Source organism: Pogoniulus pusillus, chromosome 23 (assembly GCF_015220805.1).
Source record: "Pogoniulus pusillus isolate bPogPus1 chromosome 23, bPogPus1.pri, whole genome shotgun sequence".
Classification (NCBI taxonomy): domain Eukaryota; kingdom Metazoa; phylum Chordata; class Aves; order Piciformes; family Lybiidae; genus Pogoniulus; species Pogoniulus pusillus.
This window is the reverse complement of record NC_087286.1, coordinates 9,044,812-9,069,033: the sequence shown is the minus strand read 5'-3', so window position 1 is coordinate 9,069,033 and position 24,222 is coordinate 9,044,812. Positions and strand designations below refer to the sequence as shown.

Genomic DNA, 24,222 nt, shown 5'->3' with positions numbered 1-24,222 from the left:
TTTGGAGAAGAGGGGTAGACTCCTGTAGACAGGATGGTCAAAAGCAAGCAAGAGATTAAATAGAGGAGCTCACCAAATACAGCTGGCTTTGGGAGAAAGAGCCAGGTTGGGCTCAGGACACAGAAGTCTCCTTCTGTGTCAGGAGCACTGTCTTCAAAAGCCAGAGAAGGAAAGGTTGACCTCTTGGTTTTCTTATGGATGTTTTAGTGGAGACCATAAACGTTCTATGGAGCTGTTTTTGTACTCTCAGAATTACAGAATCATAGAATGATTAAGGGTGGAAAAAACCTCTAAGATCATTGAGTCCCACCATCAACCTCACACCACCATGCCCACTAAGCTACATCCTGAAGCACCATGGTTTTTGATGGGTGACTCCAGGGATGGTGACTCCATCACCTCCCTGGACAGCCTGTTCCAATGCCTGATGTCTCTTGCAGGAAAGACTTTTTTCCTAATACCCAACACAAATCTCCCCTGGACCAACTTGAGGCCATTTCTTCTTATCCTTTTGCCTGATACTAGAGAGAAGACGGCAGTCCCCCACCTCTTTCTAACCTCCTTTCAGGGGATTGTAGAGAGCAATAATGAATTGTAGAAAGCAGTAATTAATTATTTATCTTTTCTAAGTGCTGTAGAGAAAGAAAGACTTGTTTGGCTGAAGATGTAAAAAAATATGACAACAGTAAACACTTCTTAGTTGGTCTTGCAGCGTAGTACGAGACTATGAATAACATCATGATGCAAAAAAGAGGCTGGTTTTGAGGAAGATGAGAAGTTGAGGTAGAAGCTTTTAATTGTGTCCCATGCATAAGCATAATCTAGGCCTATGCTCCCTGCTCAATTCTCAGTCACTTTGATGTCAATAGAAGCTTGTACAGCAACAGGAATTGCTTCTCCTTTTTATTGTTCCTCACAAGCTCTTGTCATGGTAACTATTTGTTCCTTGTCTTTTCTCACACTCGGATATCACCTTGGGAAATTATGGTCTCCTCAGGAATCAGCAGTGGGGTTTTCTTTCTAAACCTTTTCCATCCATTCACTTTATTTTTTCAACTCTAACATGTTCTGTTCTCTCTTCAAACAGTAACTTCCATTTCATTTTTCATCAGTTTAAAATGATTTGCACTAGGTTTTGTGCTGACACTTAAATATCATCCACAAGCTTTACCTGGTTTGCACTACCATGAGATGAATGGTCCTGGGGAGTCATGCTGCTTGGCAGCATTTTCAGGCTTTCTATCAGTTAGTCTTGAAAATACAAATTCTGTGAATCTCATATTTGGAACAAATATGCAAATAGGTAAACTTTCTTAAATGTGGTTTTATGTTTTGTGGTGTCTAGGTAAGTCATGCAGGCCAGAAACCCAGTGTGTGGTCTGGATCTAGCTCCCCGGTTCCTCCTATGGAAAATGATTTAAGTTTGTTTAAATTAATGAAATTTGGAGACCAGCACCAGAACTGAACTGTCTGCCACATCCTGGTAGAATATCCCACCCAGCAAGCTCTTGGCTCTTCTAAGGCCAGGACACTCTACACTGAAGTGTTCCTTTCCCTCTCTCATAACCATGTCTAACAGTCTTTATTGTACCAGTAAAACTATTTTTTTCCCTTTAAAAAACAAAACAAAACCCCTTCAAGGGAAATGTTGAGATACTGGAACATGTTCAGAGAAGGGTGACAAAGCTGTGAGGGGCCTGGAGCACAGCCCTGTGAGGAGAGGCTGAGGGAGCTGGAGGTGTGCAGCCTGCAGAAGAGGAGGCCCAGGGCAGGCCTCATTGCTGTCTGCAACTACCTGAAGGAAGGCTGTAGCCAGGTGGGGTTGGACTCTTCTTCCAGGCAACCAGCAACAGAACAAGGGGACACAGTCTCAAGCTGTGCTAGGGGAGGTCTAGGCTGGATGTTAGGAGGAAGTTGTTCACTGAGAGAGTGATTGGCATTGGAATGGGCTGCCCAGGGATGTGGTGGAGTTGCCGTCCCTGGAGAAAAGCCTTCCTGAGGCACTTAGTTAATTGGACAGGGCTGGGTGCTAGGTTGGCCTGGATGATCTTGGAGGTCTCTTCCAACCTGGTTGATTCTATGATTCTGTGATAAGTTAAGGACTTAAATGTGGTATCTGCACACTAAATACAAGCATACCAAAGGTCTTTTCCAACCAGAATGATTGTATGAATCTATGATTCCTCCTGACTGTTCCTGCTTTACTCCTGCAGTCTAAGTCAAGTCAGAATAACATGATGTCCCCTTACCAATTTCTGCAGCTGTTTGACCATTCCACTGATGTCAGACTGGGAAGGACAGGAAAATGCCCTCCCTTAGATGATGCAGGTGTCTTGTTAGAGATGGGTCCCTATAGATGATATATGGGATTGGCCCCAACTTACATATTTACTTGTTCTCACTTTTAACATGCCATACAAAATACTTAGTGCATTTTGATATGGAGCATAAGTTGCCAAAGAGACTCTACCTGCTGTTTGGGAGAATTTGTGTGATGGTGTCAGTATGGTGACCATGTTCTGAAGTAGTGATTTCTGAAAAGTGCTAAATGAATTCCTGTTGATCTTGCACTAGTGGAGGATTAAGCTTTTGTCTGTTAGTACACAGGAGGCCTCTTACAGCTTCCAGTGGCTTTGATAGAAGTGGGAGTGGGCCCCAGCTATACTTCATCCCTGCCTCCGTAGATTCTACATGTAAATGTTCAGTTAGTGCATGTGACAGAGCTATTTTTTTGTGCTATTAGACATCAAAATCTCATTTCTCTGTTCTTCTCCTGTGTGTCCCCCTGAGAGCTGTGTTCTTTTGACTTGTGAACACCCTGGGAGGCCACATTACAGCAGTGCAGCTCCTGTCTGGAGTACTGATCCTCTCAGAACAAATTCACTCATGGTCAGCATTGCCTCCATGGTTAGTTTTGCCATCTCCATCCCTTCCTTTGCTCTATCAGAGCTATGTGTAGATTATTAGGTTATTTTCTTCTTGCTGGGAGCAGTTTGGCTTTAACTTAAAATAGAAGTCCTCTGTGGAAATTACACTGGTGCTCAGCTTTTTATTTTTCCTCTTTGGATTACACTTCTGCACAGAAGTCTGCTAGAGATGTAACTTGCTGTAGCCTCCATCCCTTTGCTGCTCTGAGGCCCTCAGCTTTTCCTTGTCATGGTGTGCCTATCCAGCACTTGGGTGTCATCTACCATCAGGCAGTGATCTGTCTGTTTCACTTGGAGACCTTTGTCCAGAGTTTGTAACCACATGAGGCTTTCAGAAGAGAAATTCTGCTGTCTTCCACAGTCACCCAGCTAAATCTTTGTCAGAAAAAAGCCCCAACCCCAAAAAACAATCAACCAAACCCAGTAGTAGATGGCCATGAAACAAATGATGTGGAGATTTCCCACTGTAGTTCTGAGAGTTTGGTGTTTGGCTGTAGCACTTCCGCATCTTCAGGAAGCATCACTTTCTGACTGAGGCACAAAGCTCACAAGAATTCCTTCATGCAGCACCTGTCTGGTGCAAAGAATGACAGTACAAGTAATTTTCCCTTTCTGGACCTTAAAAAAAGAAAAAAAAAACCCTATGTGGATCTCATTTATATCCCTATTGAAGAGCCTTAGTTTAACTGTAGGAAGAGCTTCCATGGTCGTCTTTGGTCATCATTGTTCTCCTTCACAAAACCTTTTTTCAGTTCTAATCTAGGGCAGAGTGTTAAATGTTGACTGGATTGATACAATAGCATGGTGAGGCTTTCTCTTTTCCCAATAATCCTGAGTGGTCTGCATACTTATGGAGGTAAAGTTTCTTCTTTGCTACTGAGCAATGAGCTGGTATCTCCATGGAACTATCTTAACAGTCTCACTATTCTGACATGGAGATCTTTTTTTCCTGGCTGGTTGTGATTTTTTTGTATCCATCACTGCACAGGCAAGGTTGGAATTGACTTCCCCATATGTGCTCCATTTCACTTGCTATTTTTTTTTTTATTCCTAGTTCCTTATAGTTTTCCTTACTGATACTACCTTGAATGATCAGCAAGGTCTCACCTCACTGTTTGTGCTGTTCCAGATCATAGATGCACAAGTCCCAGCACAAAAGCATGCAGAACTGCACTGTGACCTCCTGTGGCAGGAATGAAAAGTTTACTCCTCCCACTCCTATTTTTAACCAGATGTTTATCCATGTAAGGACTTTTCTTAGGCCATAACTGCCAATGGTTCATGTCACAGCTGCTTACTTCTGTAATTTCAAGTGTATATTTTAAGACCACCTTAGAAAATGAACTTTGCTGTTCTTTCACATCTAACTGATACACTGTGGACTCACCAGTGAAAACACATCAGAAATAATAACATGATAACTCTTCTATCTCAAGTGTGATATATTATGGATATTGGTCCCCAAATCAACTATTGGTAAGAATGGATGAAATATCATTTGATGCATCTCAACACAGAGGTTCCTCTGGCATGCTGAATGAAGAACATGCCAGCGTCAGCTCATTGAGACCTCCAGATGGAGTTCCCTGAGCATACTTTAACACATGCATTTTATATATGTTTGAACATACTTTGTTTTCTTGAGTATGCTTTAATAGCTGTTTGAATATAGCTAATTTCTACACACAACTTTAGTGGTTTTTTTTTTGTTTTTGTTTTTGTTTTTTAATGTTTCAGAACTGTGAAAGCAGGTACCTATGAAACCAGGGCAGAAATAGTGCTATCCTTAAGTAGTGCTACCCAACTGCTGACTTCATTTCAGTGGAGCACCTGAATTGCCTACTAATTCTTATTTCCTGCAAGAGTAATTGTGTGTGTGTATATCTCTATGTATATAACCATGCTTACCAAATGGGCTTTTCTCTTCCTGGTGTAACTCAGGTGTAATGTCTTTGCTGAGACCTCTTTTGCTGGATGTTGTCCCAACTATTCAACAGACTGCTGCTTTGGCTCTCGGGAGGCTTGCCAATTGTAACGATGACCTGGCAGAGGCAGTCGTGAAGGGGAACGTTCTTCCACAGCTCCTGTGTTCATTGCCTGAGCAGAACGTAAGGCATCATTGTTTTCTTAAGAAATCATTTGTTATTGACTGTTGCCAATCATTTGTTGCTAACTGTTGCCCAGGCTTTCTGTATCAACTGTCTGCTGTTACTCTACTACAGCAATAAAGGTAGTGAAGTCCTACGGCATTTCTGTTTGAGCTCCTGAGAGACCAATGTGTGCTGTGTGCCTAACTGACTTCAGATAAGCTTGACTTTAACGTATTGTCTTACCTTTTAGCACACTGTAGGAAGTGTAGTCATGGCACTTTTGTGTTCTTTGAAATGTTGAATGATACTTTGTAAAAGGACCACCTTGAAAAAGGAGGCAGTTTGAGAGCTGTAGTGTTAATTGACCAGGATTTATTTGTAACACCGAATGCTTATACCTATAAACCCCTGAACTTCTGTAATGCAATATTTAACATCTCCAAACACAGCCTTTTGGAAACCTGTAGCATGAAAAATATCATAACCACTGCCACAGGAAAATCCACTGTAGGGTTTTAATCTTCATATCTGTCAGAAAGAAAGAAGGAAAAAAAAGAAAGAAAGAAAGAAAGATAATGACAATTGCAGTGCAAAGAAATCTAGTGGTCTCTTCTTCCTGCTATTTTGCTCAGGTTTGCTTTCTTGCTGTTTTTCCTCAGGTTCTGTATATGTCCCAGCTCTCACATTTCAGTGATCCTAACCTTCTTTAACTTTCAAATAATGTTCCTAAGAACTGTGGGGAAAAAAAGCCAAACCTGTAGCTGAGAGTTAAGTGTCTTAACACCACAGCCATACTTAGGTTGTGGTCTTGATTCAGTAAATTTAGGAGAGGAGAGATTTAAATGGATGCTTAATTTGGAAAATCATAGCTTTTCATTTTACATCTATAAAAGTAAGTTTTTGGGTTTTTTTTTTTTTTGTACATAGGAGTATTTGCTTATGTAGTTCATATTCAATTTAAAAAAGGCAAAAGAATAGCCTTGATGGCAAGATACTGGTATGGTACAGAAAGGGAGTTAAGGTTTTAATTAGATGAGCTTATAATTATGGACATTTTATTTCTGTTTTGAAGGGAAGAATGGGAACAAACCTCTTTATCCTCTCTTTTGGTTTGGCAGCTACCCCCTCTGTTACAACTCAAAGCTCTCACTAAATTAGCTTGAGCACCCTGATTTATCTCTTCCACGTTAAGGCAGCGCTGTCCTTACATGGGGATGGCTGTAATTCAGAATCACTTGGGGCAGCAGCAAGATTAGTGTGAGGTCAGGGAAAGCCTCCTCTGCCTTGGTGACTGAGGGCAAGTGAAGGAAACTCATTATCCAGTTCATGCAGAGTTTAGCAATGCACACAGTTTGTTACTTCCCATAGGCAACACCCCCCAAACTCGGATACGTTGCCATTCCACTCGCTCTTTGTGTAGCAACATCTATGTTTAAGGAGCAGATTCTTTGAGCACACAATAAATACTGATTCCAGTGATTTATGGAGAACAGCTACAGGGTCGCATTCCAGATTACTGTTTTGTCAATTAAACTGAGCAAAATACAATTTTACAGTGTGTTCTGACTGTGCCTGCGAGTACAGTTTGTTTGTAAATAAATGTGTTTTGATTAGTAAACCCAAAGAAGTATTTTCTTTGCCAGGACTATAATAGCTTAACAGGAATAACATAAAATAACCTATTTGCAGAGGCGTAGAGTGGTGTAAACAACTATAGCTCAACTGAGTTCAGCAGAACATATAATACTTTACATTAGCTGGGGCACTGGCTGTTTGTCTGCACTGTTTGCCTTAGCTTCTGCCTCCCCCAAACGATACTCAGTGCTTTGCTTGTAAGTGATGGAATCACTGAATTGTTTGAGTTGGGAAAGCCCTGTAAGAACATCAAGCCCAGCCATTCTCTAACTCTAGCAAGGCTGGTGCTAAACCACAGCCCTCAGCACCACATCTCTGCCTCTTTGAAACACTTCCGTAGATGGGGATTCAATCATCTCCCTGGGAAGCCTGTGCCGGTGGTTGAGAACCCTTTCAGGGCAGAAGTTTCTTTGAATATCCAAGCTAAACCTTCCCCAGAGCAACCCGAGGCCATTTCCTCTCATTGTGAATTACATTTAATGTACCTGCTTGTAGACTTTAACTTGGAAAGACTGGATTTTTGGCATTAAGGATTTATACCAACCTAGGTTGAACTAAGGAAGGTCAAGGCATGCCTTTGAGCATTGGAAGATAACTGCTTTTTAATCATTACCATGCCACTGCCAGCCATTGGACTACTTGGCACTGCCTGGACATGGTTTAGGGGGTAGTACAAGGCAGGGTTGGTTTCCAGCAGTACAGATGAGACCATTGTGCCTTGAGGCAAGAGGAGTTTAGGTGTATGGATGTGTTGTGCTGTGTCACTTTCTCTCAGGGCCAAGGAGTGGACCTGGATCTTCCTGTGGACCTATTGCTTTAGATCAGACTTTGGAAGGTATTTGGCATCTTGCAGGATGTGTAAAAGCACTTATGTGATTCTTTGTTTCTCAGTCCAGAAGGGATTTAAGCTTTGTTTTGTGTACCTTCAGAATAGGACTCTTGCACTGCAAGGTGCCCAGGCTCCATATGCAGAGGAGGGGAACATCAGGCATTTCAGAATGAGATTAAAGCATCTGGCAGATGGAGACAGGGCCCTCAAAAGCTTGTCCATAGGGATGATCTGTCAGCTGCCAGGCTGGGGAGCATGCTCTGTGGCCAGGGATCTAGCAGTAGGTCACTTGTGTCACACTGCGCTTTGAACTCATTGCTGCAGAGTGGCTTCGGGAGGAAGGGGAGCTGGCTTTCTCACAATGCAGGTGTTTCTGCCCAGAGCACTTCAAATGTTGAAAAGCAGGGGAAGGAATTTAATCTTCAGCTTCCACATCCCAAGGATTTGAAACTGCAGGAGAAGACCAAAATGTGACTTACTGTGGGAAGACACTAACTGCTTTTAGAAGAAGCAGCCACCGCTGCTGCAGTCTGTATGGATTGCCACACAGACTCGATGCTGTGTGCAACATCATATGTTCCAAATGTGCTCGGTCCAGCACTGAGGGAGATGAGTGTTTGAGTTTACTTGAACTTAGGAGGAAGGTGCCGAGGTGCTTAGTCCTGTTGAAAGTGAGATAGTTCTGGACACCTGCAGGAGTAAAATTGCAGGCTGTCTGTCAGAACCAAGGGCCATCCGGTGCTGGATGTTTGGTAGGATGGGTTTCCAGGCTTACGAGGTATTTAGGCATGTCAGGGTTCAGATCTTAAACCCTTTTGTTGGATCTTACTCTCTGTATCTAAGTTTCCAGGTTGGAAACACCAACAATATTTTCTCAGATGTTGTGAGGGTATATAGGTTAGAAATTGTGCAGTCTTGCAAGTGTCACAGAGGAGTAGAATTATTTTAGGAGCCTGGCCTGCATAACCTGCATAATCTGCTTAAATATGTTAAGAGCTATTGTTTTTGCAGCTCTTATCGTTCACCACTCACTTAAACAAACAGACTTATCTCACCTATTATCTTTTCCCCATATCCTCTTAGCCCTCTCATTTTTTCTGCTTGTTTGTGCACTTACTGCAAATTTTAGATCTGTCTTAAAGCAGCACTGTAGGTTCCTTGTTTGTGTGGTGTCTGGTGGTCCTGATTTGAATCTGTATGAGTTATTGCTGCTACTGAAAAAAAAAGTCATCTAATTTAGGCATGTCTGTGCTGTGTTCTGCTTTGAACTACTCCATGTTAGTAAAAGCTTTTTCTTTCCCCCAACCCTGCTTTGTACAGCGTTTCTACAAGAAAGCAGCTGCATTTGTGCTACGAGCAGTTGGTAAACATTCTCCACAGCTAGCTCAGGAAGTAGTTCAGTGTGGAGCACTGGAAATGCTTGTGATTTGCTTAGAAGATTTTGATCCTGGAGTCAAAGAAGCTGCGTGTTGGACGCTTGGATGCATTGCCCGACACAATTCAGGTAACAGCTTTCACATGTGTTGCCTTTCAGCTTAATGCCACCTAAGGGTTATAATAAAATGCATTATAAGAATCATAGAATCACAGAAACATTCAGGTTGGAAAAGCCCCTCAGGATCACCAAGTCCAGCCAACGACTCTACTCCACAAGGTTCACTCTCAACCATAGTCCACAAGCACCACATCCAAATGACCTTTAAACATATCCAGGGTTGGTGACTCCACTACATCCCTGGGCAGCTCATTCCAATGCCTGACCACTCTTGCTGGGAAAAAAAATATGTAATAATATCAGGTCTAAACCTACCCAGCTGCAGCCTGAGGCCATTCCCTCTTGTTCTATCACTGCCTAGCTGTGAGAAGAGACCTGCACCAACCTTTCCATAACCTCCTTTCAGGTAACTGTAGACAGCCATGAGGTTTCCCCTCATCTGCCTCTGTTTCACACTAACTATCCCCAGCTCCTTCAGTTGCTTCTCATAAGATTTATTCTTCAGGCCCTTCGCATCTTCCTTTCCCTCTTCTGCACTGGCTCCAGCACCTCCATATCCCTCTTGTAATGAGGTGCCCAAAACTGAACACAATAGTCAAGGTGTGGCCTCACCAGAGCAGAGTCCAAGGGGACAACCCTGTTCCTGCTGGGCACAGCATTTCTAATCCAAGCCAGGATGCCTTTGGCTTTCTTTGCCACCTGGGCACACTACTGGCCATATTGAGTTGCTCAATTGCTTAGGTTGGAAAAGACCCTTCAGATCATCGAGTTCAACTGTTAACCCAACACTGCCAAGTGTTCAGAAATAGAGAAAAAGACTTCTTCTGTACTGTTATAAAATTTTAGATTTGGAATAAACCTCTACTGTAAGTACCTGTTGTGGGAAACTGGTGTATCTGACCAGCAATGTTATCAGAGGTGCTTTAGGAGCAGCTGTGTTGGGCTTGTGACCATGGAACAGCACTCCACTTTTTCCTCCTCTATGAAGAAATTTCAGGGTTTATATATTGTATAACTGTTATTGGGGAGCAAAGTTTCTTTTTCTCAGCATTAGTTCTTGTTTAATGCACACAGTAAAGTGGAGAAGACAAGGTAGTACCAGGTTTCATCCAGCTTACAGCACTGCAGGCAGAGTAAATGTGCCAAAGTCATTGCTCTGACTTTATCCTCGTTAGCTAGCAGCCCACACTCCTCTCTGAGAGTCAGGAATAGATCCTAGGAATCCGATATTGAGCAGTTCATAGCTGTCTCATAAGCAGATGTATAACTCACTGGCACTGTCATGTTCCTATTTAAAAGCTGATCCATGTGGTTGATAATTCTTTTACCAGCTATTTATACAGTTCCAGTAAAAGTTTAGAGCTGTGAATCAAATAACTGAGGGGAGAAGCTGCTGGCTGGAAAGAATGGGAGAAACTACTTGTGTTCTTCTTGTTTGAAGTGAAATTTATTCTAGGATCATAATATTAACTCATGCATTTCTGCTTGGTTTTGGCTCTAAAATGTACATAGACTGAATCTGGAAGTGATTTTCTGCTATCCTTTTTTAAGTCAGTATGGAGTGTTGGGCTGTGGAAAGCATGTAGGATTTCCCTTTCCACTTAGAGACTTACCTTACTGGGACTGACTCCAGCATTCTCAGCACCTTCTTAACAGACTGGTTTTTTGCCTGGGGAACAAATCTGTTCTTGGTGCACCTCTGTGGTAAACATCTTCTGCTCACTAGTGTGAATCCTGCCCTTGTTGCTTCTATATGAAAGATATTTAAGTGTCACTTGAAAAAATGTTCATATTTATGAATGTGTGTGCTATAAGTAATTGTGTCTCTGTGTTACTCTCAGCACAAATGTTTCTGTTGTTATGTTCTGCCAGTAAATCAATATTGACTCGCTTCAATTACCCTTCATGCTATTCACTGTGTGAGTGCTGCTGGATCTTTAGGGTGATTCAGTTCATGGCATTGTCTGCAAAAATGGAGGTGATGTTGGAGGTACTGAAGACAGCAAAGTCCTTGTACAAAGTTTTGTTCCATGGTTATGGGTTATCTGTTTACTGAGAGGGAATGGCTGAATGTCTCCTGACAGTTTAGGCCAGCAACAAGAACAGCATTTTCAGAAATGAGGTTGAAATTGAGTGTGCTACAGAATCACAGAATAAAGCAGGTTGGAAAAGACCTTGGAGATTATTGAGTCCAGCCTATGATCTAACACCTTATAATTAACAAAACCATGGCACTAAGTGCCACATCCAGGCTCTTTTTAAACACCTCTAGGGTCGGTGACTCCACCACCTCCCTGGGCAGCCCATTCCAATGCCAATCACTCTCGCTGTGAAGAACTTCCTAACATCCAGCCTGAACCTGCACTGGCACAGCCTGAGGCTGTGTCCTCTTGTTCTGTTACTGCTTGTCTGGGAGAAGATACCAAACCGACCTGGTTACAACCTCCTTTCAGATAGTTGCAGAGAGTAATAAGGTCTGCCCTGAGCCTCTTCTTCTCCAGGCTAAACAACCCCAACCCCCTCAGCCTCTCTTCACAGGGCTGTCCTCCAGCGCTCTACCAAGCTGCAAGCATCAAGACATAGACAAATCACAAGATGTTTAGCACTTCCCAAACAACAAAACAACCTTCTAAAAAAGCACATGAGCAGAAGTTGTTCTTCCTCTGCCCAGCTAGGACCAATTTGGGGGATTTACCTTCCTCTGTAGCAGAGTAACAGGAAGTTTCTGAAACGATTACTGAAAGTAGAGGAGGTACACCGAAGAAAGATCACTCTGTGCGTGATGTGTTTTTTACACTCCTACAAGCATGCCTTTGCTACAGGATATTGTTGGAGATGGGATGCAAAGATAGATGGACCTGTTCACATCAACATCTGGTGGTTACCATTCAATAAACTCCAGATTTAGAGCCACATGCTTGTGTTGACAAAATTTGGCTGTTCTGATTTTCTGCCATTGACTGTCTGTGGGCACATGGTGCAGCTTCAACTAAAAATAGAGTGGAGTGTGAAATGTTTTTCCCCACCCACAGAAGGTTTTTCTCAGTTTCAAAAATAGTTTCACTTCCAAATTGGGACAATGTTAAGAATCATCATTTTTTGCTCTTCTGAAACAAAAAATAGGGAGTAGGGAGGTTTATTTGCCCCAGCAAGAAAAGAAAGGTTCCATAATTAGGGCATATGTCTGCAATGTATGTGGGAGACAGATTAAAGTCCTGATCTCCCTTAGGCAGGATATGAACCTCTGTCTCCTTGAATGCAAGCAAAGGCTCCCAGCATTTGGTGATAACTGTTTGCAATGGGAGAGTCTCTCTGCTTTTAATCAGAAATTCCATCCATGACCTGGCAAAGCTGCTCTCTAGGAACTGCAGTCTGTGTTCTCATGAAAATAATTTCCCTCTTTTTTTTCCCTGATGAAAACATTGTCTGGTTAGCATTGAATCATAGAATGGCTTAGGTTGGAAGGGACCCCAGAGATAATATACTCCAAGCTGCCTGCCGTGGGCAGGGATACCTCTCAGCTAACTTGGTTGCTGAAGGGCTCAGCAAACCTGGCCTTAAATGCCTCGAGGGAGGAGGCAACCACAACCTCACTGGGCAACCTGTTTCAGTGCCTCAACCCTCTCACTGAAGAACCCTTTCCTAAGATCCAGTGTAAACCTACTCTCCCTTCAGCTTCAAACCATTCCCCCTTTTCCTGTCTCTAGACAGCCTTACGGAAGGTCCCTCTGCAGCTTTCCTGTAGGCTCCCTTCAGGTATTGGAAGGCATCTCTAAGGTCCCCCTGGAGTCTTCTCTTCCCTCAGCCTGTCCTCATAGCAGAGGTGCTCCAGCACTTAGATCATCTTTGTGGCCCTCATGTGGACTTGTTCCAAGAGCTCTGTGTCCTTCTTGTGATGGGGACAGCAGAACTGGGTGCAGTATTGGGGTAATCATGATGTTTCTTATTTTGTAAACAATGTTCCCTACTGTCTTCATACAGTATCTTAAAATGTACTTCATCTGTGGACAGATGTCTCCATCTATCCTGTGATATTTTAGGTCGATAGATGTCTCTTGAGATTTCAAAACACTAGAAATCTTGCCAGGTCAAAGTCCAAAATTTAGGAACAGCTCTTGCAGTGCTTCTCTTTCTTTTAGATCAGTCTGAGTTGAATTTTAGATGTTGATCTTAATCCAAAGGATTCAGGTCAGTGTGCTGTAATTCTGCTATTCATTACTTCCAGTTTTTGTGTTTGAAGTGTGAAGTGCTTCAAATGCCATCAAAATGCCATCAGGCCTGTGAAATGTATTTGGCAACTTTTAACTTAGCCCATACATGGTTATCTAAAAGGCAAAACTCTTACACTTATGATATGCAGATAACTTAGCTTTGTAATTTATGAATCATCGAGTACCAGCCTCAGCATATTGCAAATGGGTAGGAAAACAAAACCAAACAGCACTGTTTATACTCGAGCGTACTGCTGAGAGGGGAGTTGTGCTTACTTTTTGTCAGGATCAGAGGATGGCTCACCTTAGAAGGGACTTCAGGAGGTCTCTAGTCCAGCTTACTCCTCCTGGTCTGCTCTGCTCTGCCCTGGTGAGGTCTCGTCTGGAATACTGTGCCCGTTTCTGGGCCCCTCAGTTCAAGAAGGACCTCAGGGAACTTCTTGAAAGAGTCCAGCACAAAGCCATAAAGACGATTAGGGGAGTGAAACATCTCCCTGCTGAGGACAGGCTGAGGGAGCTGGGGCTCTTTAGCTTGGAGAAGGGAAGACTGAGAGGTGACCACATTAATTTTGATAAAGATGTGAAGGGCAGTGTCAGGAGGACATAGACTCTGCTCAGTGATGTTCAGTGATAGGACAAGGGGCAGTGGGTACAAGCTGGAGCATAACGAGGTTCCATGTAAATATAAGGAAGAACTTATTCACTCTGAGGGTGCTGGAGTCTTGGAGCAGGCTGCTCAGAGAGCTTGTGGAGTCTCCTTCCAAACCTGCCTGGATGCATTCCCATGTGACCTACTCTAGGTGATCCTGCTCTAGCAGGGAGGTTAAACTGGAGCATCTTTTGAGGTTCTCTCCAACCCCTAACATTTTGTGATTCACATCTGCAATGTCTCCATTTGCTAAAGTCTTCCTCATGGTTTAATGGCCATGGTAGTGTTAGATTGAAGGTTGGACTCAATGCTCTTACAAATGTTTTCAAACTGAAATAGTTCCATGATTCTGTGTTGTTCTGGACAAAAGCTACTGTTTCATGGTGGGGTTTGAGTTTCAGTTCTCTTATATCTGAGCACACATAGAATAACATTTCCTACTTTTACTCAGAAAGAGACAAGTTCTGCTTTATCATCATGTAGTTGGACAGGTTTTTTGAGCTATACCTCAAACTAAGGTTCCAAGCCCAGGATTTTCATAATGTTCTGTGCAATTAAATGAGGTCCACAGATTAGTTATTCTTAACTGTCCATAGATTAGTTTTTCTTAGCTTTCTTTCTCCTTTTCAGCTATTACTCTTCTCTTTGCCTTTACAATGCAATCTTGGCCTAATGTTGAGAAAAGTCTTTTTCTAATTGGTTCCAGCTCTCTTAATGTCTTTGAATATTTATTAAAACAAAATCTTCCTGACAATTGTATTTTCTCCTTTAACTCTTTCTTAGCCTTCATGTTTTGCACTTCTGTGTGTGTTTTGTGATTGGGTAGTAAAGCTTTGTGAATCCATTGGTATATTGTCTGAATTAATGATGTTCTACCAAGTGGGAAGATTGAGCCTTTTTTTTTTTTTGAGAGTGAATTACAATTTTCATAGAATTATGTTTTTCTGACAGTCCACTTACTGCTTGTCTGTCTTTTGACACATGGTTGAGCCCTTTAAGTTATTAGCCACGAACCTTATACACACCACTGGAAGAACAATCATTTTATGGAATTACTGAGGTTGGAAAAGACCTTTCAGATCATGGAGTCTAGCCATAACCCAACTACCATGACCACTAAACCATATCCTGAAGCACCACATCTACAGCTTCTTGAACATCTCCAGGGATGGTGACTCCACCACCTCCCTGAGCAGCCTGTTCCAGTACCTCACCACTCTCTTAGTAAAGAAGATTTTCCTAATGTCCAATATAAACTTCCCCTGGCACAACTTAAGCTCATTTCCTCTTGTCCTTGTCTTGTTGGTGACCTGGAAAGAGACCAACACTAGCCTCACTACAACGTCCTTTCAGGTAGCTATACAGAGCAATAAGATCTCCCCTCTGCCTCCTCTTCTCCAGACTAAACAATCTCAGCTCCCTCAGCTACTCCTCATATGGTGCTCTCCAAACCCCAGCCTCGTTGCTCTTCTCTGGATATGCTCCAGGACCTCAGTGTCTTTCTTATACTTTAGTGCCAAGAACTGAACACAGTCCTCAAGCTGTGGCCTCATTGGGCCAAGTACAGGGGCAAAATCACTTCCCTACTCCTGCTGGTTTTGATCAAAACCAGGATGCTGTTGGCCTTCGTGGCCATGTGGGCAGACTGGTGACTGACGTTCAGCTGCTGTGCCCCAGCACCCCAGATCTTTTTCTGCTAGGCTGGTTTCCCTATTTTCCAGCCTGTAGTGTTGCTTGAGGTTGTTGTTAAACCTCATTGCATTGATCTGGTCCAGTTATGGCAGAGGGGTTGGACTCGATGATCTGTGGAGGTCCCTTCCAACCCCCAACATCCTGTGATCCTGTGATCTCAGCACATCAATTGAACCTGTCCAAATCTCTCTGCAGTTCCTTCCTACCCTTGAGCAGATGAACATTCCTGCTCAACTTCGTGTCATCTGCAAACTTGCTGATGATGCCCTGAATCATCTCACCCAAATCATTAATAAAGATGTTAAACAGAACTGGTACCGAGTTGAATGTAGTGCGTACCACTCACATTGATGAGCTAATTTTCAGGTTTGTTTTCAGATACATTTGATTTCACAGAATCCTGTAATTCTCAGAGATGGAAGGGACCTCCAGAGGACATCGGGTCCCATCCAACCCCTCTGCCAAAGCAGGATCACCTAGGGCAGGCCACACGGGTACACATCCAGATTCACTTTGATAGTCCCCATAAAAGAAAGCTCCACAAGCTCTCCGGACAGACTGCTCCAGGGCTCACAGTAAAGAAGCTCTTCCCCATCTTGGGATGGAACTTTCTGTGTTCTAGTTTATACCCATTATTCCTTGTCCTATTCTAAGGTACCACTGAAAAGAGCCTGTCTGCTTCCTCTTGACACCCACTCCTCACATACTTATAAACAGTAATTAGATCCCCTCTCAGCCTTCTCTTCTCCAGACTGAACCATGTGCAAACCAAGCTGTAACACCGGGGTTTTGTCGAGACCTTGCAGTTTGTCTTTGGAGGATGCCCGCTCTACCTTTTCAGCCAAACAGTTCTTTGAGGAGCGAAGCTTGAAGGGTTAATTTTGTATCAGTTTGAGTGCATTATTTATTACATTTTTTTGTGAGGTGGCATTTATGCTTTAAAATATTATCCAAGAAAAGAACACGCAGTGCAAATATTTGACTTGTCACGTGTTGGAGTGTGTGGCTATAACTCACTAATTGAAAACAAATCTGGCCAGGAACATTATTTGGATATTAGCAGCGTAATGATGACATGACTTAGGGATTTCATGAAAAGCTATATTAGTCTATGTATATTTAATGAAGTACCTGATATTTTTCTTAGTATGAAAATCTCTTTATGGATGGACTATAAATCAAAAGCTAAGTTAGGGTCTTGAAATCACAACAGCCATATGTTGCCATGGTACTGTAAGTCAAGATAAATGTTAAAGATAATAATGGATATGCATAATAAGATGTAGCAAAACTGAACTAAGAACCTAACAGAATCCTCCCCATGATTTTTTTTACCACTTTTCCAATGCAATTTGAAAATAGCACAGCTTGGTTATAGTACAAATTTTGTTACTGGTATCCAGCAATATTTATTTTAGGCCTGTGATGAATGCTGCATGCAGGGAAAAGTGAGCTAATGAATTTCTAATAGTGTAATTTTTGTCCCCATCAGCTAATCATATGCTCTGATTTATTTATTTTATTTCTCTCTCTCTCTTTTTTTTTCCCCTTTAAGGTGTTAGTTAAGGGCATTGTGCTATTCTCAGACACACAATATCCCACTGATGATATTTCCCATTTGTCTAATTGTGTATGATGTGCATTTTCACGTCGTTACAAATCCTCTCTTGCCCCTCATGTGGAAGCAAAGCTTTTTTGATCGGCAAGTTCTATCTTTCCCTGACCTTTTATGTAAGATTTGGTGTCTGGGTTTATTTATTTTTTTTTAAATATTTCTGCTTTTGCCATTTGATCTATGCTAATATCTGCTTATCATTTAAAGAGGGTAAAATGCTCTCTAATTAGGTGGTTGGTAAAATTTTGGTACTTTGGCTTTCTGTGTTGTTGTTAGCCATGCATAAAATGCTTTCCTATTGATCAGTGTAGAATAGGCAGGGTTTAAACAGCTGACATCTGCTTACTTTAAAAAAAAAGAAAAAGAAAACAGAATAACAAACCATTTCAGCCTAATCTACCTCAAATGTGTGCATGTAAATGGGGGTCCATCTATTGACCTGCATTCTTTTCAGACGTGGATTGGTCCACACGGTTTATGAAACCAGGAGGGCTGATTTGAAATGCAGATGTCGAGACAGTGAACTACACCCTCCCCTTTTTCCTTTGCTGTATCTGTCAGGGTGAAAAATGGCTTGCACAAGGGTCAGTCACCCATACTCACTTAATTACTTTCCTTGGACCTACAGAACTGTCACAAGCTGTGGTGGATGCAGGCGCTATTCCTCTTTTAGTGCTCTGTATCCAGGAGCCAGAAATTGCTTTGAAAAGGATTGCTGCTGCAACTCTCAGTGATATTTCAAAGCATTCTCCAGAGTTAGCACAGACAGTAGTGGATGCAGGAGCTATCGCTCACTTAGCTCAGCTGATCCTCAACCCTGATGCTAAACTGAAGGTACATTTCAAAATTATTATTAACCTTTTTTTCCCCCCCATCTCTGTTACCCAAGTCCTTACTCCGTAGTGAATCAGAGGCACTCATGGGCATGTTTAATCAGGAAGGTCTTGGTTTGGGTGTTAAGAAAATATAACTACATAGTGACAAAGAGTTCTGAACACGTTCACAGATTTAGCTACTGGATAAAACCCGCTGCTCTGTGGGAAGCAGCTAAACTAATCTTTACAGTGCCTAACATGGTTTATTTTGGGGGGGGGGAGTGATTACATCGTATATGAAGAATGCAACAGATATTTTAATAGAGATCTCATTTGCACAGTTCAGTTACAAAAGAGATTTTGCATACTTAGGGTAATGTTATAAATCAATTAATATTAAATGTATTAGTGCCTTTTGGAGTGTGCTGATGTGAATAGTCAAAGCTCCAGCTGCTGGAGTTTAATTGACAAAATATTTGTTTCTTTATACAATTTTTCTGTCTTATTCAAGCAGAAAGAGAAGATGACATAAAAAACCTGCCACTTCAAACAAAAATTCTTTAATACTGAGGTCTGACAGACCAAACTCAAGCAAATAAAGACACTTTCTGTAGATTTCACAGATGAAATTACAGTTCAAAGTGGTGCAGCTAGCGAGATATTAATTTTTATACGTAGCGGGCGTGAGCGGGATAAAACAAAGAAAGTTTTATTCAGGAACCAGTGAATGTCCTGTGCCATTATATCCGTGGATGAATTGAGTCAGTGAATTGTAAAATAGCTGTGATTGTTTTCCCCTGCCCTGCTTTGTTTTCCTCCATGCGCTAGGTTTCGGCGCACGGGAGGAGTGTGTGTTGTGGGGTGTTTGTGTCCTATCGATTTGATCACAATTTTTATTTCCTAGCGTCAGGTGCTGTCAGCTCTGTGCCAAATAGGAAAACATTCAGTGGATCTCGCAGTGCTGGTGGCTGAAGCAGAAATTTTCCCAGTTGTGTTCACATGCCTGAAGGACTCAGATGAATATGTCAAGAAAAATGGTGCAACTTTAATTAGAGAGATAGCGAAGCATTCGCCCGAGGTAAAACCTTGAAAATGCAAACACAAGGTCATATCATTAGATTTTTTTTCTACTTTTATGCTTTAAATAAAATACAGGATTATTCTGGCATTTGCTTTTGGAAAGGGAGGGCAAATAGCTGTTTGGTGTGTTCATTGGGAAAATATGGAAATGCTTGCCGAGATGCGTAGTGAATAAGAATTGGGTTAGGAAAGGGGGAATTGTAGCATGTGTACCCAGCTACTCCTTTCCATAAGATATCTGTGCAGAGAGAGAGTTTAAGGCTGACAGTATTGTCAGTCCCAGATATTAAAAGCGTCAGGAGAAAAGCCTCGCAGAAGTCGCAGTGCCAGCTAATAAATGACAAGATCATCCTGTAATAACAGTCATAGATGGTGTGTGTCTTTAAAAACTGCCTGCTGGGGGGCTGGGATCACATTTTAATAATTTTTTCCCAATGACAACGAAGGTTAAAAAGAAAAATCTCCTATTTGTTATTGAACCGATGGTAATTTCTTTTATTAGATTGAGGTTGTAATTGGAGGCTTTGCCCATAATTGATACAGGAAGGTGGGGATTTTTGGCAGAGTCAACACAAAATAAATAGGAGAACCAAATAATTATAACTGTCTTAATCTGTCAGGCCATAGAGATCATTCAAAAGTCCTAATGTGACTTGGAATGAAATACAGGCAACTTATTTGTGGAACACACTAATAGCAAGTGCAGCCATTTGGGAATTATGATAGCAGTGCAACAACCGAGAGCTGTTTAAACATGAATACTGGGCTGTTCCTTCAGCTGCCTTAAGCTGCTTGGTGAGGAAGGGCTGCAACCTTGTCACATTTCCTGCTTCCCCTCTGCACCTCATGAGCAACTTCACTGTCTCAAAAAGAGTAAAAAAAAAGGGCAGAAATTCTCACAGGCAAGTACAAGAGTCAGAGGACTGCAGGTACAAGTCACAAGAGCTGCTAGTAGAGGATCCTCCCTGCAAGGAGAATTGGCCATTGGCTCTCCAAAGGAGCGGCAGGAAGTGTATTGGTGACTCCAGGTTTGATTTCCGAGTGGCAGTGATCCGTCTTTGAGTGGCTCTACTGAAGCAGAGGCAATACTGCAGCAAAAACAGATTGGCAAATTTGTGGAGGAGCTGGCTGTGCTGGTTATGTGAGCATTGTGGTTTTAGGAGCTCAGCCCTCTTACCTGCTTATTCAGTCACATTCACACGAAGGCCAGGATCTGGGTGACTTGCAGCAGGACATAAGGGGCACAGCACTGGGCAGTGCATCTCTGTAGGACCTCTGTGCATCCAATGTGTATGGCTGTGCTCAGATGTAGGACAAAAAAGATGCAGACAGGCTGGAAAGTGTCCAGAGAAAGGCCACAGGAATCAGGGGACTGGCAGCTCTGCCACGTGAGGAAAGGCTGAGAGAACCGGGGTTGTGTAGCCTTGAGAAGAGGAGGCTGAGGGAAGACCTTATTGGCATGGACCAGCACATAAAAGATGGCTGCCAGGGGGATGGAGACTCCCTTTCACAAGGAATCCTATAGAAAAGACAAGGGCTGATGGCAACAGTTTACTGCTGAGGAGATTCTCATTGGACTTCAGAAGAAAATGTTTCCCTATGAGAACAGTGAGGCTTTGGAATCATCTCCCAAGAGATGCAGTGGATTCCCCTACACTGGACAGTTTTAAGACTCAGCTTGACAGGGTGCCAGGCCAGCTCATTTTAACTCCTCTGTGACCTAAAATAGTTGGACCAGATGATCCTTGGGGTCCCTTCCAACCTGGTGTTTTGTGGTTCTGTGACTTGATTGTCACTGGCTGCAGTGATTTTTTCTTAAGCAATAACTCCAAATTTCATCTAGCTGGTTCCTGACTAAACTATTCCCCTTGTAAGGGCTCCAAGGCAAAGGTAGATTTCATGTTTATAGAAATCAATCAGACTGGAATTCCACATGCTTCAATTTAGTTCCTTTAATTTTGACTTTTAAGAGGATGAGGTTTTGCTTTGGAATCTTTGGGGAAAATATCTAACAAGACAGAGGAAATAATCATAATAGGATATTTTGTTCATTCCTCTACATTGTTGGTATCATACATCCTCTGCTGCTGTTTCTCAAGTGTTGTGGGAAGTGAAACCTTTTGGAAAGAAACGTGATGCACAGTTTGACTATAATGTATAAACAAGGCTATACAATTTGGCATTCTGGGACAAACTCCATTGCCCATCAAGTATGTTCTTGAGACAGCACCCTCAGAGTCAGAATGGTGTAGTCCAAGTAGGTTTTGCACATCTATAGCAGTTGTCTTTGGTTTTATGCCTCAGTGCGGGGATCCACAAAGGCTTTTATGCCACAGAGGTCACCTAGAATGCAGGTGAGAGGAGGGGTGGGCCCTTCACTCTGTTCTTGCACAGAACACATGACATTGGCTTGGGAAGGAGTGGACACTAGTATGAAAGAATTTCTGCCTCAGCAGGTGTGCCTGGTTCAGGGCCATTCATGAATTAGGCTCTCATTTGTATGTTTCTGTGGTGTATACTAATGGAGCTGGCAATAAGTCATTCCATGCTATACAGCATCAACAATTCAGAGTTCTGATTCCCTTGCAGTAAAGCCAATCAAACCCAGAGTAGCAAAGTAGCTTCATTCCTGAGGACTTGGTGCTGCACTTGGTGCCCAGCAGGCTGCAGGAGATACTGCTCTGTTTGTAAATCAGGAGTGATAAGAAGTTCTCTAATGTGATGCTTGATGCCTGTTGATACTCAACAGTATCTAACCTCTTCATTTGTCTTTTCAGCTTTCAGCACTCATAGTCAATGCAGGTGGAGTTGCTGCTATGATTGATTGCATTGGCAGCTGCAGAGGCAGTGTCAGGCTGCCTGGCATCATGATGCTTGGCTATGTAGCAGCTCATTCAGAGAACCTGGCCATGGCGGTGATTATCTCTAAGGTTAGCTATCACTTTGTCCTCTTCCTAGACTTCTGCAGTGGTATTCTGGAGAAGGAGATACAAATTCATATAGGCAGAGAACGTGTTCTGTGATGGAATGATGTACTTGTCCTTGATGATTGTGCTTTTCCACACCTGCAATACTGTATCCAGTTTTGGGTTCCCCAGTTCAAGAGAGACAGGGAGCTACTGCAGAGAGTCCAATGGAGAGCTACAAGGATGATGAAGAGACTGAAACAAACATCTCTCCTGTGAAGAAAGACTGAGAGCACTGGGGCTGTTTAGTCTGGAGAAGAGAAGGCTGAGAAGGGATCTTACCAATATCTATAAATACCCAGGGGGTTAATGTCAAGATGAAGGTGTTAGGCTTTTTTTGGTGGTGCCCAGAGAAAGGACAAGGAACAACAGGTATAAGCTGAAACTCAGGAGGTTCCACCTCAACACGAGGAGAAACATTTTCACTGTGAGGGTGCTGAAGCCATGGAGCAGGCTGCCCAGAGAGGCTGTGAAGTCTTCTCTGGAGACTTTCAAAACTCACATGAATGAATTTGTTTGGCCTGCCCTAGTTGGTCCTGCTTTGGCCAGGGGGTTGAACACAATGATCTCCAGACATCCCTCCCAACCCCTACCATTTAATGATTCTATCAGTCTCCAAATATTGCTGCCTGCACAGATGAAGCTGTGACAGCTTGATAAAGATTTGTCTTTACAAAGTTGAACCTTCTCTGAAATGCCCTTGATTAGTTTGTGAGCTACCATTCGTGTTACAGTGCAGTGGGATGCAATTGGATGGATACAGAAAACAAAATCAGTGCATTTAGGTGGTATGTTTCTCTTTAAAAGAGATATCTGTGGCCCCACCAACCCCTGTTTTTGAAACAATACTGTTTAATGCCACGTTCTTCATTGCACTAACATGACCCTGTTAGTACTGCTGCAGTAGTCTTGCAACAGAAGTCTTCAGGCTTGACAATCCCTCAGTTTCTACTGCAGTGTGGTTTGATTCAGTGACATTTCAAATGAGGTAAGATACACATATGAGGTTTAAATAAACTCTGCTGGGCAATGATACAGAAAGGAAAGAATCTGCAGTAAGTGAAATTAGTGCCTGACATAATATTCTGATGTGCATAGTGCTAACTGATGACAGGAGGAAGGAAGGAGTTTCACTGAGCATTGTTGGCCTATTTTCATGCTGTGGCAGTCATTTAAAATATACTGTATGAGTGGAAACAACAGAACAATAAAAAAGGAGGCACAGAAATGTCTTTTAGTAGGAATGCAAGATAGAAATGGAAATTGCTGCAATAGAACATCAATAATTCTGCAGGGAATGTAGGAGTGGTAAAAAAATGCTCTTCTGCATTTGAAAACTAAAGAAATAGACACTTTTTCTCTTGCCCTCTCTGGAGGTACTTCCTCTCTGGATGTGTCTGCCTGTCTCCACTTCCAAGGGTGTCTAGAGCAAATATGGTCCTGCTGCTGAGTGTTTGACATTAAGTGGGATGAATCCAGAATTGAGTTAGTGAGGAAGCACCTAAATGATATTGTTGCTGCCATAACTGATGGGAGTTCTGTGAGGAGTTTTGTAGGGATCTGTGCAAACTCTCATGAAATTGAATGTTTTTATGAGTAAGATACAAAAGAAACCCAAATAAAGCCACAAGCAATTAAAACAAATTGGTTAAGGGGAAACTAAGCTTTGTGGAGTGCTGAGACGGGGCTCAGTGAACAGAAACCATTTGAAAGAGATGGAGTGGGGCATAATCGTGAGCAGTTGCACATCTATGGTGCTGTGATGTGAAGTGCTAGCTCCATTCCATGGTACTGTGTCCTGGAAGGGATGGATTTTGGAAAATGATTTTGGGGATCATACTGGACAAACTCTTAATCACAGTCTTCTGCTGCAGTGCAGAGGCACAATCCCCTCAACAGTTTTGTCCATTGTGTTGTTAAGGAGCAGAAGATGAAGCATCATTGGAATAAAGAAGTTGATCTGTCTCTGGTATTAGTGCATATAGGTCTGTTGGCCCTGTTTGGAAAAAGCTCTGGAGAAAAACCTGCAGAGTGTGTAGGAAAGACTTTAAAATTATCCATGGGATGCAGAAAGGTTTTTCAGTTAGAGGATTAGTAGCCTTGCCTTACCTAGAGTGGCTGGATTCCTGTTGGAGTCTCCTGGCATAACATACCAGCTACTAGGCAGCTCTGTAATCCTATGGAGGAAGGATAAAAACTGTGACCTTGAGCTAGAAGA

General features: G+C 42.4%; 1 protein-coding gene across 1 annotated transcript in view; it reads left to right on the top strand.

Annotated features, from left to right (window-relative positions):
- SPAG6 (sperm associated antigen 6) overlaps positions 1–24,222 on the top strand; it is a 40,520-nt gene that overhangs the window by 7,038 nt on the left and 9,260 nt on the right. The window contains exons 3-7 of the mRNA XM_064162516.1: positions 4,869–5,035; positions 8,802–8,985; positions 17,772–17,977; positions 18,863–19,036; positions 21,816–21,968. Coding sequence (XP_064018586.1) covers positions 4,869–5,035; positions 8,802–8,985; positions 17,772–17,977; positions 18,863–19,036; positions 21,816–21,968 — 884 coding nt within the window. The remainder of the gene's footprint in view (positions 1–4,868; positions 5,036–8,801; positions 8,986–17,771; positions 17,978–18,862; positions 19,037–21,815; positions 21,969–24,222) is intronic.